The sequence below is a fragment of the Leptonychotes weddellii genome, chromosome 10 (genome assembly GCF_054177405.1).
Source record: "Leptonychotes weddellii isolate Sample4059 chromosome 10, ASM5417740v2, whole genome shotgun sequence".
In the NCBI taxonomy this organism is placed as follows: domain Eukaryota; kingdom Metazoa; phylum Chordata; class Mammalia; order Carnivora; family Phocidae; genus Leptonychotes; species Leptonychotes weddellii.
Genome location: NC_138378.1, coordinates 43,405,364 through 43,417,577, shown reverse-complemented (window position 1 = coordinate 43,417,577; position 12,214 = coordinate 43,405,364). Strand labels below are relative to the sequence as shown.

The following is a 12,214-nucleotide window of genomic DNA, read 5'->3' as shown; positions in this document are numbered from 1 at the left end:
CGGGAAGAGTGGATTGCAGGGGTTGTGGGGTGGGTGTGTAGGAGGAGGTGGGTGGAGGGCAGGGGGAGGTGGTTACTGCAGATGTCCAGGCAAGAAGTGACAGTTGCTGGGGACCAGAGTGATAGCATCAGAGGTGCAGGGAGTCAACTGGCAGGAGTGTCGAGGCCAAGTTGATGGGTTACAGGAGGATGGGATTTTCACAGGGAGATTGGAAGTGGGTCACAGAGCACTCAGAGGACTCCACAGAAATGCCACTGACCAAGAAGTGGGGAGAGCAGGATTCAGTTACACTGGAGGAGCCTGTGGAGTGAGGTAGGTGGAGAGTCGAGGAAGGAGCCCTCGGAGGAAGGGGAAACCAAGGAGCTGTGTCTTTAGGGGAAGAATCCTGCAAGGAGAGAAGAACACTTGTCTCCAGAGCCCTTGAGAGGCCAATTCACACAAGACCTGCAGCCTGAAGGAGTCTACTGGGCTCAGCAACATGCAGGTGCCCCCTGAGCCCATTGGCATCCCTCACTCCCCAAGCTGGGCCCCCAGCCCCTGCTCTCTGAGGGCAGGTCTATCCCCAGCACCAGCCAGTGGACCCCTGGCCACAACTCCCTTGTGGCCACTTGTAAGGAAACACATGGGACCACCTTCCAAACCCACACCAGAGCTGGTGTTGGTGGGATAATGGTGAGCATAGCTGCCTTCCAAACCCACACCAGCCACAGGCCCCTTGGCTGGGCAGAGCTCAGACCTGCAGGATCTTAAAGGCCATGGTGAAGATTTGGGTCTTTATCAAGGAGAAAGCAAAGTGCAGAGTGACACGACCAGATTTGGATTGTGAAAGAATCTCTGCCAGTAGCTTAGAGAACAGAAGTGGTCTGAATGCCCACGTGGCCGAATTCATCCACGGTCACCTCTTCTGTTGCTCTTTTGCTCTATACACAATTCCACACACACCGTTTTTAAATTCTTTCTGAATCATTGGGGATAATTGCAGACATTATGACATTTTACTGCTAAATATTTCAACATGTTATTTTATAAGAACAAGGATGTTCTCCTGCATATCCACAGTATTGTTATCACATGTGGGAGATTTAATTCGAATGCACTGCTATTTTTAATTTGCACTCCACTTCCAGATTTTGCCAATTGTTTCAGTATGTATTTTCTAGATCTAATCAAGGATCGTGGTGTGCATTTAGTTACTATATCTCTTTAATATCCTTTAAGAGTCTACCAGTCTTTTTAAATTAGTTTTTCTGTCAATGGATATTGATTTTTTTTTAATCATGGCAAAGTATACATAATGTAAAATCGACCATTTTAACCACATAATTTAGTGGCATTAAACATGCACAACGTGTAAACCATCACCACTTTCTTTTTGTTTTTTTCATCACCACTTTCTACTTCCAAAACTTTCTCATCATTCAAAGCAGAAACTCTGTATCTATTAAACATTTAAACATATAAACAAGTATTTTGTGAGGATTCTAGCATCAATGTTGGGAAAGGATATTGGTCTATAGTTTTCCTGTAAGAGTTGGAGAAGGATTAGCATTTTCTTACTTAAATGTTTGGTAGGGGGCGCCTGGGGGGGTTCAGTCGGTTGAGAGCCCGACTCTTGGTTTTGGCTCAGATCATGACCTCAGGGTCCTGGGGTAGAACACCGAGTCTGGCTCCATGCTGAGTGGGGAATCTGCTTGAGGATTCTCTCTCTCCCATTGCCCCTCCCCCATTTGTGAGCGTGCTCTGTCTCAAATAAATCTTTATTTTTTTTTTTAAAGATTTTATTTATTTTTCAACAGAGAGAGAGAGACAGCGAGAGAGGGAACACAAGCAGGGGGAGTGGGAGAGGGAGAAGCAGGCTTCCCGCAGAGCAGGGAGCCTGATGCGGGGCTCGATCCAGGGACTCCAGGATCATGACGCGAGCCGAAAGCAGTCGCTTAACCAACTGAGCCACCCAGGCGCCCCTCAAATAAATCTTTAAAACAAAAAAGATTCCACCATTGACATTGGGTAGTCTACTCTGTCTAGTTGTTGCTCTGTATTGGTTCTTAGTCTCCTATTGCTGCTGTAACTAATTACCACTATTACTAAGTTAGTGGCTTAAAACAACACTATTTATGATTTTACAGTTTTGGAGCTTAGAAGTCTGAAATGGTTATGACTGGACTAAAATTAAGATGCTGGCAGGGTTGCCCTCCTTTTTGGTGGCTCTAGAAGAGAATCGCTGTTCTGTTTTCCAGCCTCTGTGGACTGCTTGCATTCCTTGTTTCTCGCCCCCTTCCATCTAAAGCTGGTAATGACTGGTCAGGTCCACCTGACATCACATCACTCTGACACCCACTCTCCTCCCTCCCTCTTCAACATTTCAGGACCCTGTGATTACATTGGGCCCACCTGGATGATCTAGGACCTATAGCTGTAGTTCATTCATATGGTTCATTGCTGTGGATTTTTCTGTTGTGTGAATATAACACAGTTTACTCATTCACTTGTGGATGGGCATTTGAATAGTGTTTAGTTTTAGTCTTCACAAATAGTACTGCTAAGAAAGTTCTTACCCATGTCTTTTGGAGCATTTACATTGGGGTGTACCTAAGAATGGAATTGTCAGGTTATAGGGCATAGGTGTGGTTTTCTTTCCACTCATCCTGCTTAGAAAAACATTGTACCCATTGAATTTGTGTCTTATGAAAACTTCTCAGCCATTAAAACATCACTTCTCCTCTCACTCTACAATTAGATGTATGATGTTAGATCTTTTCACTTTTCCTCCATTTCTTCCCTTCCATCTCTTTTACCTTCTTTTCTCTCTTGTCGCATTCTGGATACTTTTTTTCCTATCTCTGTGTTCCGGATCAGTAATTCTTCCTTCAGCTCTGTTTAAATCTGCCATTTAACTCATTCAGTGAGGTTTTATTTCGACATTGCCTTTTTTTTTCTTCCCCATTTCCAAAAGCCCTGTTTTGTCCCTTTTGGTCTGATCATTTTTGATAGTTTCTTGTTTCTTGCTTATTTTTTATTATGTAAACATTTTACAATTTTATCCTTAGTTTGTGTCTGATAATTCCAATATCTGAGGTTCCTGGGGGATCCAGTCTGCTGTTTTGCTTCTGCTGCTGCTGGGAGGTGGCTTTTTCCATGTATGTTGTGGTGATCTGTGACTGTGAGCTTGTGTTTACATGCTGTTCATCTCTGGGAATCTCCGGAACTGTAGTAGAAGATGCTTTCTGAAGAAAGGGCGGATACTGCTTTTGCTGAGACTTGGGACCGCCTTAACTTGCTTCGAGGGCACTGCTCAATGCAGGCCCGCCCGGTGTGGTTTTTCCACGCTGCTGCTGGCAGTGCTGCCATAGGCCCTGGCCTCAGGGTGACCCTGTCTGTGTGTGGCCTAATGCTCACAGCCGGGGTTTCAGCATCTAGCCTTTTGTTTTATTAGGGGCCCTTGGAGGTTTCCCTCACCTTCTGTGAGGACAGTCACCCATTGTATGGTCAGTCTCACACAGCTCTAGCTGCTTGGTGTGGTGAGGGGGACGGGGTGGGACAGCCATCAGCTTCTCTGAGGCCCAGGAAGCTGAAGTGGAAACCGCCCAACACACGCAGCAGCACTGAGTCAGTTTGTTTTCCATCCTGGAGCCAGAGTGGCGATTCCCAAACACAGACCTCGTTTGCTTCTCTCCTCTGCTTGAAACCGTTTGCTGCTTTAAAAATTCCAATGACTTCCCTTTCTTTATTTTTCTCTTTAGTTCCTCATGAGATAAAATGAAGTTATATTTATGTGTATGAAGAAGACACTTATGCTTGGTATTATAAGCCTATTACATTAAACATAACAAGACCGTGTGGCTTTGAGTATTTTTAGATTGAAAAAATTAGAAGCTAATGCCAGTAGGGACCTATTGGCGGGGGGAACAAATGTCAGACCAGTGTCTATTTAAAGAATAAATTTCTAGGGCACCTGGGTGGCTCAGTTGGTTAAGCGACTGCCTTCGGCTCAGGTCATGATCCTGGAGTCCCAGGATCAAGTCCCGCTCGGCAGGGAGTCTGCTTCTCCCTCTGACCCTCCCCCCTCTCATGCTCTCTCTCAAATAAATAAATAAAATCTTAAAAAAAAAAGAATAAATTTCTAGGGTGGGGGTACCTGGGTGGCTCAGTTCGTTAAGCATCTGACTTCAGCTCGGTCCTGGGATCAAGCCCCACGTCGGGCTCCCTGCTCAGTGGGGAGTCTGCTTCTCCCTCTCGCTCTGCCCCTCCCCTTGCTCGTATGCGCTCTCTCTCAAATAAGTAAAAATCTAAAAAAAAAAAAACAATAAATTTCTCGGGCAGCAAATACAGGTTTTAAGCTGCCTCATTTGTGATCTTTACTGGTAAATTGCTTATCTGTCATATGTCAGTGGTGTTACCCAAGTGGAGATCTCTAAGGTATCAGAAAACAAAGGTGGCTCCAAGCAGACTTGGTTCATGTAGTAGCTACTCATGCTTGCTTTTTCCCACTGAGGGATCCACCTTGCATTAGGTCTCTCTCTGTACAAGGGATGTGGGCATCTCCCCAGTTTTCTCGTCCCTAGTGCTGACCTGAAGAGTGTACAATGCAGGTAGCTCCCACTAAAGAGGAAAGTGTGTTTTGGTCTTCTGATTGCTCATGTTCCTTAGCTCCATGCTAGAGTTCCTGGTTACTACCATGCCGTAACCTGAGGACCCACAGCCAGCATTGTGCGTTGATACCAGCCATGAGCACACTCGTTTTAGTTAGTGGTTGTGAGATGTGGTAACAGGTCAGCTGTAAACATGAAGTAAACAGAACCAAGGTGCTGAATACTCTTAATGAGTTGATTGTGTGATTGATTGTTTTAGAAGCTAAGAATGCTTTATTTTCTGTAGCTTGTTGCTTGGGAGATGCAAACCATAGGATGTCAGCAGTGCATAAAGGAAAAGGAACCATGTGCTCTGTGCCATCCAGAGATGATGAAGGATCCACCATGACTTCCACCTGCAAGACCATACTCATGTGAACTACATATGGTGGCCAGCTCCTGGAGTCCCCACTCTTACCACTTGTTTTCAATTTGTCATGCAGAATCGAGTTGGATAGGCTTTCTGAAGAAAACACATTGTTGAAAAATGAGCTGGGAAGGATTCAGCAAAAGCTTGAAGCTGCAGAAAGGACAAGTGATGCCCAGAGGTAAGGGCCCTGGCTCTGTGGTTCTGCCTGGACTCCAGTCTACAGCACGCTTTGCTCTCTGTACAATGAGCTTTGAAGGTGTTGCTGTGAAAAGTGGGGAGTGTTCAGGCGCCTAGGTGGCTCAGCCAGTTGAGTGTCTGCCTCGGTGTGGAAGGGGAGTGGCTTTCTACTTTCACTTCCATAGTCTTATCCAAGGACGGTTTGACCTTTTTTTTTTTTCAACTATGAAGTTAAAGATTATTAAAATATGGCATCCAGAGCAGGTGGTCAACAAGTGATTACTATTATATTACAGCATTTCTAAAATCTAAAAGTTTTTTCCCTTCTAGAAACCTTTGTTTCCCTGGACGCCTAGGTGGCTCAGTCAGTTAAGCATCTGCCTTCAGCTCAGGTCATGGTCCCGGGATCCCAGGATCGATCCTGCATCAGGCTCCCTGCTCAGCGGGGAGTCTGCTTCTCCCTCTCCGTCTGTCCCCCCCCCCACTAGTGCTTGTGCTCTCACTCTATCTCAAATATATAAATAACATCTTAAAAAAAAAGAAACCATTGTTTCCCTCATTTGCTGTCAGGAAATTTTACATTTTACAAGAGACATCAGCAGATACAAGGCTGTTTTCGTTCTATTTATGCCGCTGGGTGTGAACGGCCACATGTTTTGCTAACGAGATGTTACTGTGTGCGACTGAGAAATTCCATGGAGGTTCTTAGAGTACTGGCAGTGTTCCTCTGGTTCCCAGGGTCAGGGTCCCAGCTGGGTGGGCAGCAGCAGTGGTGGAGAACAGTGGCAGAGTGGTGGCTCTGGGGTCCCAGGAGCAGGCGTGAGAGTCTCTTCTGTGGCTGCACACCCCGAGCCACCACTGTTACAGGGGCAGTGACAGGGAAAAAAAGAAACTGGCTGGTCAGTGATACTATACATTTTGCTTTTTCAACAGGAAGGAAATCGAGGATTTAAAGAGAGACAGGGAAAAGGCCTGCTCTGAAGTGGAAGAGCTCAACAAACAGGTCAGGTATTGATACCTGCATGACGCTGACACCACTCTCCTTTTCTCATTATTTTGAAATAATTTCACACTTACAAAAAGGAAAGACAGAACTCTTTTATGAAAGATCTGAGAGTGAGTTGCCAACCCATCCGCCCCTTCCCCGGCTCAAAGTTGGGATGTTAACATGGGTGCAAAAGTGCCGTCTGAGCCCCCACCCCACTGAGCTTTGCCAGCTGTCCCCTCCCTGGCAGAAGCACGTGGCTCTCTCGGTCACGCCTTGGTTTTTAGGACCGGGGCACTTTTGAAGATTACAAGCAGTTCTTTTGTAGGAAGGCCCTCCGTTTGGTTTCTTTGATGTTCCCTTTAGATTATGCCTCTTTAGTGTGATTTGTCCCATTCCTTGTGATGTCAGCTTTGATTCCTGGTTAGGTGGTGTTGGCTGGGCTTCTCCACAGTGAGGTTACTTTTCCCTTTGTAATTGGTGAGTACTGTATGGGTAGATACTTTGACATTATGTAAATACCCTGTTCCTCATCAAACTCTCATTACCTTATTTTAGCATCCTTTGTTTTTTGCTGTGATGGTGGCCAGTTGGTAACTAATCTTATTGGTATTCTAGTATAAGGAAGAGCTTTCTTTTTTTTTTTTTTTTTTAAATTTTTTTTTTTTTTTTTAAGATTTTATTTATTTGAGAGAGAGAGAATGAGAGACAGAGAGCATGAGAGAAAGGAGGGTCAGAGGGAGAAGCAGACTCCTTGCTGAGCAGGGAGCCCAATGTGGGACTCGATCCCGGACTCCAGGATCATGACCTGAGCCGAAGGCAGTCGCTTAACCAACTGAGCCACCCAGGCGCCCCTAAGGAAGAGCTTTCTTTTCTGTTCACTTATTTATTCATTCCATCATCATATTATTATCCTAGGATCCTGTTTAATTCAGTGGGTTATAATACATTACCATCAGTATTTATTTTCGTGTTCAAATTGTCCCAGAGTTGGCCAGTGAAAGTCCCTTCACAGTGGTTTCTGGGTCCTCCAGACAGATCCTGATCATTTTTTGAGCAGTTCCTTACTTTCTGGTACCCTCAGATATTCCATGTTCATCTAATACTTCCCCTGCCTTAGCCTGTAATCAGCTACCTCCCACAAGAAGTCACCTTTACTGTAGAATGGTGTTTGGGACCAAGACCTGGGCACCAGGAGTGCCCACGGCTCCTGGGATGTCACTACTTCCAGGCACACTTAATGGATAGAGCTAAGGAGTGTGTATGTTCTTATATACATATGCATATGGTTGCATGAGTATTTATATATATATATATATATATATATATATATATATATATATAATCTCTACTGAAAATCGTGAATTCAAACCCCATATATGCAATTCCCACCTAACATCATGGGGATGATCCTAGTTTCTCCCTTTCCATATTTGTAACTCCTATCTCCAGCAGTGAGAAGCCTGCTTTCTATCTTCAGAAGATCTACTTACTGTTGATTAATCTCCCCTTACCCCACACGTAAACGCCCTTCCCACTCTGTTTCAGCACTAACCCCCACTGGTCCTTTTTTGCCCCCATACATAGATGCCTTTCATACTTGGTCTCATTTACTGGCTTTTGGATGAATTTATTTATTTATTTATTTATTTATTTATTTATTTATTTATTTATTTATTTAATGTGTGAGAGGTTGAGAGAGAGACAGAGAGCACACGAACTGGGGGAGAGGCAGAGGGAGAAGCAGACTCCCCACAAGCAGGGAGCCTGATGTGGGACTCAATCCCAGGACCCTGGGATTATGACCTGAGCCGAAGGTGGAGCTTAACTGACTGAGCCACCCAGATGCCCTTTTGGATGCATTATTAAGAAGGAAGCACACAAGCTGGGATGTATCATTCTTGGGTTTTTTAATTCTTTTTTAATTGATATTGTTAGTGATAATTGCCAACTCATATAGTTGTAAGAAATATAGAGAAATCCTTAAAACACTTTGACCAGTTTCCCCCAATGGTAACATTTTTTTTTAAAGTTTTTATTTAAATTTCGCTTAACATCCAATGTAACATTAGTTTCAGGTGCACATATAGTAATTCAACACTTCCATGACAAGTGCGCTCCTTAATTCCCATCACCTATTTTATCCATTCTCCCACCCACCTCCCCTCTGGTAGCCATCAATTTGTTCTCTAGTTGAGAGCTTCTAGGTTTGCCTCTATCTTTTTTTCCCTATGCTCATTTGTTTTGTTTCTGAAATTCCACATATGAGTGAAATCATATGGTGTGGTCTTTCTCTATTTCGCTTAGCATTATGCACTGTAGCTCCATCCATGTCATTGCAAATGGCAAGGTTTCATTCTTTTTTATGACCAAGTAATATTCCATTGTGTGTATGTGTATCTCATATCTTCTTTATCCATTAATGAGGGGATGTACACTTGAGCTATTTCCATAATGTAGCTATTGTAGATAATGCTGCTATAAACATCAGGGTATATATATGCCTTTGAATTAGTATTTTTGTATTCTCTGGGTAAATACCTAGTAATATGACTGCTAGATTGTAGGGTAGTTCTGTTTTTAACTTTTTGAGAAACTGCCATACTGTTTTCAACAGTGGACCCGCAGTTTGCATTCCCACCAGCAGTGATGAGGGTTTCTCTTTCTCCGCATCCTCGCCAACACCTATTGTTTCTTGTGTTGTTGATTTTAGCCATTCTGACAGGCATGAGGTGATATCTTGTAGTTTTGATTTGTATTTCCCTGATGATGAGTGAACTTTCCATGTGTCTGTTGGCCCCATCTGGATGTCTTTTTTAGAAAAATGTCTATTCATGTGGTCTGCCCATTTTTAAAAAATTGGATTAGTTGGTTTTTTGGGTATTGAGTTTTATAAGTTCTTTATATATTTTGGATACTAACCTTTTATCAGATATGTGATTTGCAGATATCTTCTCCCATTCCGTAGGCTGCCTTTTAGTTTTGTTGATTGTTTCCTTTGCTGTGCAGAAGCTTTTTATTTTGATGTAGTCCCAGTAGTTTATTTTTGCTTTTGTTTCCCTTGCCTCAGGAGACATATCTAGAAAGAAGTTGCTGTGGCCAGTGTCAGAGACATTACTGCCTATGCTGTCTTCTAGGATTTTTATGGTTTTCAGGTCTCACATTTAGGTCTTTCATCCATTTTGAGTATAATTTTGTGTGTGGTGGAAGAAAATTCATTCTTCTGCATGTTGCTGTCCAGTTTTCCCAAAACCATTTCTTGAAGAGACTTTTTCTCATTGGATATTCTTTCTTGCTTTGTTGAAGATTAATTGACCATACAGTGTAGGTTTATTTCTGGGTTTTCTCTTCTGTTCCATTGATCTATGTGTCTGTTTTTGTGCCAGTACCATACTTTTTTGATTACTAAAGCCTTGTAATATAACTTGTAGTCTTGAATTGTGATGTCTCCACCTTTTCTTTTTTAAGGTTGCTTTGGCTAGTCAAGGTCTTTTGTGGTTCCATACAAATTTCAGGATTGCTTGTTCTAGTTCTGTGAAAAATGCTGTTGGTATTTTGATAGAGATGGCATTAAATGTGTAGACTGCTTTGGGTAGTATGGACATTTTAACAATATTTGTTCTTCTGATCCATGAACATGGAATGTCTTTCCATTTCTTTCTGTCATCAATTTTTTTCATCAGTATTTTATAGCTTTCAGAGGACAGATCTTTCACTATGTTGGTTAGGTTTATTCCTAGGTATCTTATTGTTTTCGGTATAATTATAAATGGGATTGATTCCTTAAGGTCTCTTTCTCCTCCTTCATAATTAATGTAATGAAATGCAACAGATTTCTGTATGTTGATTTTGTATCCTGCAACTTTCCTGAATTCATTTATCAGTTCAAGCAGTTTTTTGGTGGAGTCTTTCAGGTTTTCTATATACAATGTCATGTCATCTACAAATAGGGAAAGTTTTACCTCTTCCTTGCCAATTTAGATGGTTTTTATTTCTTTTTCTTGTCTGATTGCTATGGCCAGGACTGCCAGTACTGTGTTGAATAAAAGTGGTGAGAGTGGATATCCCTGTCTTATTCCTGACCTGAGAAAAACAGCTTTTCCCTCATTGAGGATGATGCTAACTGTGGCTTTTTCACCTATGGCCTTTATTATGTTTCCTCTAAACCTACTTTGTTGAGGGTTTTTAATCATGAATGGATGTTGTACTTTGTCAAATGCTTTTTCTGCATCTATTTGAAATGATCATATGGTTCCTGTCCTTTCTTTTATTAATGTGATGTGTTACACTGATTGATTTGCAAATTTTGAACAACGCTTGCAACCCAGGAATAAATCCCATTTGATTGTGATGAATTATTTTTGCTATTGTTGGATTCAGTTTGCTAGTATTTTGTTGAGGATTTTTGCGTCTGTGTTCATCAGAGAAACAGCCCTGTAGTTCTCTTTTTTGGTGGTGTCTTTATCTGGTTTTGCTATCAGGGTAATATGGGCCTCATAGAATGAGTTTGGAAGTTTTCTTTCCTTTTTTACTTTTTGGAATAGTTTGAGAAGAATGGGTATTAACTCTAATTTATATGTTTGGTGGAATTTTCCTATGAAGCCATCTGGTCCTAGACTTTTGTTTTGTTGGGAGATTTTTGATTACTAATTTAACTTATTTGCTGGTTATCACTCTGTTCAAATTTTCTGTTTCTTCCTGTTTCAGTTTTGGTAATTTATATGTTTCTAAGAATTTATCCATTTTTTCTGAGCTGTCCAATTTGTTGGCATAGAGTTTTTCATAGTATTCTCTCATATTGTTTGTATTTCTATGGTGTTGATTGTTATTTCTCCTCTCTCATTTGTGATTTTATTTATTTGGGTCCTTTTTCTTTTCTTTTGATAAGCCTACCAGGAGTTTATGAATTTTATTAATTTTTCAAAAAACCAGCTCCTGGTTTCATTGGTCTGTTCTACTGGTTTTTTTGTTTGTTTGCTTAGTTTCCATATCATTTATTTTTGCTCTAATCTTTATTATTTCCTTCCATCTACTGGTTTTGGATCTTGTTTCTCCTTTTTCTAGCTCCTTTAGGTATGAGGTTAGGTTCCGTATTTGAGATTTGTCTTGCTTCCTGAGGTAAGCCTGTATTGCTATAAACTTCCCTCTTAGGACTGCTTTTGCAGTATCGCAAAGGTTTTGGATCCCCCAGTGGTAACACTTCATGAAACTATAGTATAATATCTGTATTAGCTCTCTAGGGCTGCAATAACAAAATGCCACAGATTGAGTGGCTTACACAACAGAAATTTATTTCCTTGTAATTTTTGAGGTTAGAGGTCCAAGGTCAAGGGTCAGCAAGTTAATTTCATGAAGCCTGTCTGGCAGATAGCCATCTTCTTCCTGTGTCCTCACATGGCCTTCCCTCTTACATGTCTGTGTTCTAATCTCTTTTTTTTTTTTTTAATTTAACATCAGGAAATTTTATTTCATACTTCTCCTTTTTTTAAATTTTTTTGAATTTTTTATTGTTATGTTATTCACCATACATTACATCATTAGTTTTTGATGTAGTGTTCCATGATTCATTGTTTGTGCATAACACCCAGTGCTCCATGCAGAACGTGCCCTCTTTAATACCCGTCACCAGGCTAACCCATCCTCCTACCCCTCTCCCCTCTAGAACCCTCAGTTTGTTTTTCAGAGTCCATCGTCTCTCATGGTTCGTCTCCCCCTCCGATTTCCCCCCCTTCATTCTTCCCCTCCTGCTATTTTCTTCTTTTTTTTTTTCAACATATATTGCATTATTTGTTTCAGAGGTACAGATCTGTGATTCAAGAGTCTTGCACAATTCACAGCACTCACCATAGCACATACCCTCCCCAGTGTCTATCACCCAGCCACCCCATCCTTCCCGCCACGCCCCCCACTCCAGCAACCCTCAGTTTGTTTCCTGAGATTAAGAATTCTTCATATCAGTGAGGTCATATATACATGTCTTTCTCTGATTGACTTAATTTCGCTCAGCGTAACACCCTCCAGTTCCATCCATGTCATTGCAAATGGCAAGATCTC

At 41.9% G+C, this 12,214-nt stretch overlaps 1 protein-coding gene across 4 annotated transcripts in view; it reads left to right on the top strand.

Annotated features, from left to right (window-relative positions):
* Nucleotides 1-12,214, top strand: part of NINL (ninein like) — a 132,178-nt gene that overhangs the window by 95,694 nt on the left and 24,270 nt on the right. For all 4 annotated transcript variants that reach the window (XM_081833289.1, XM_081833288.1, XM_081833287.1 and 1 more), the window contains 2 exons: nucleotides 5,072-5,176; nucleotides 6,109-6,178. In XM_081833289.1, coding sequence (XP_081689415.1) covers nucleotides 5,072-5,176; nucleotides 6,109-6,178 — 175 coding nt within the window. The remainder of the gene's footprint in view (nucleotides 1-5,071; nucleotides 5,177-6,108; nucleotides 6,179-12,214) is intronic.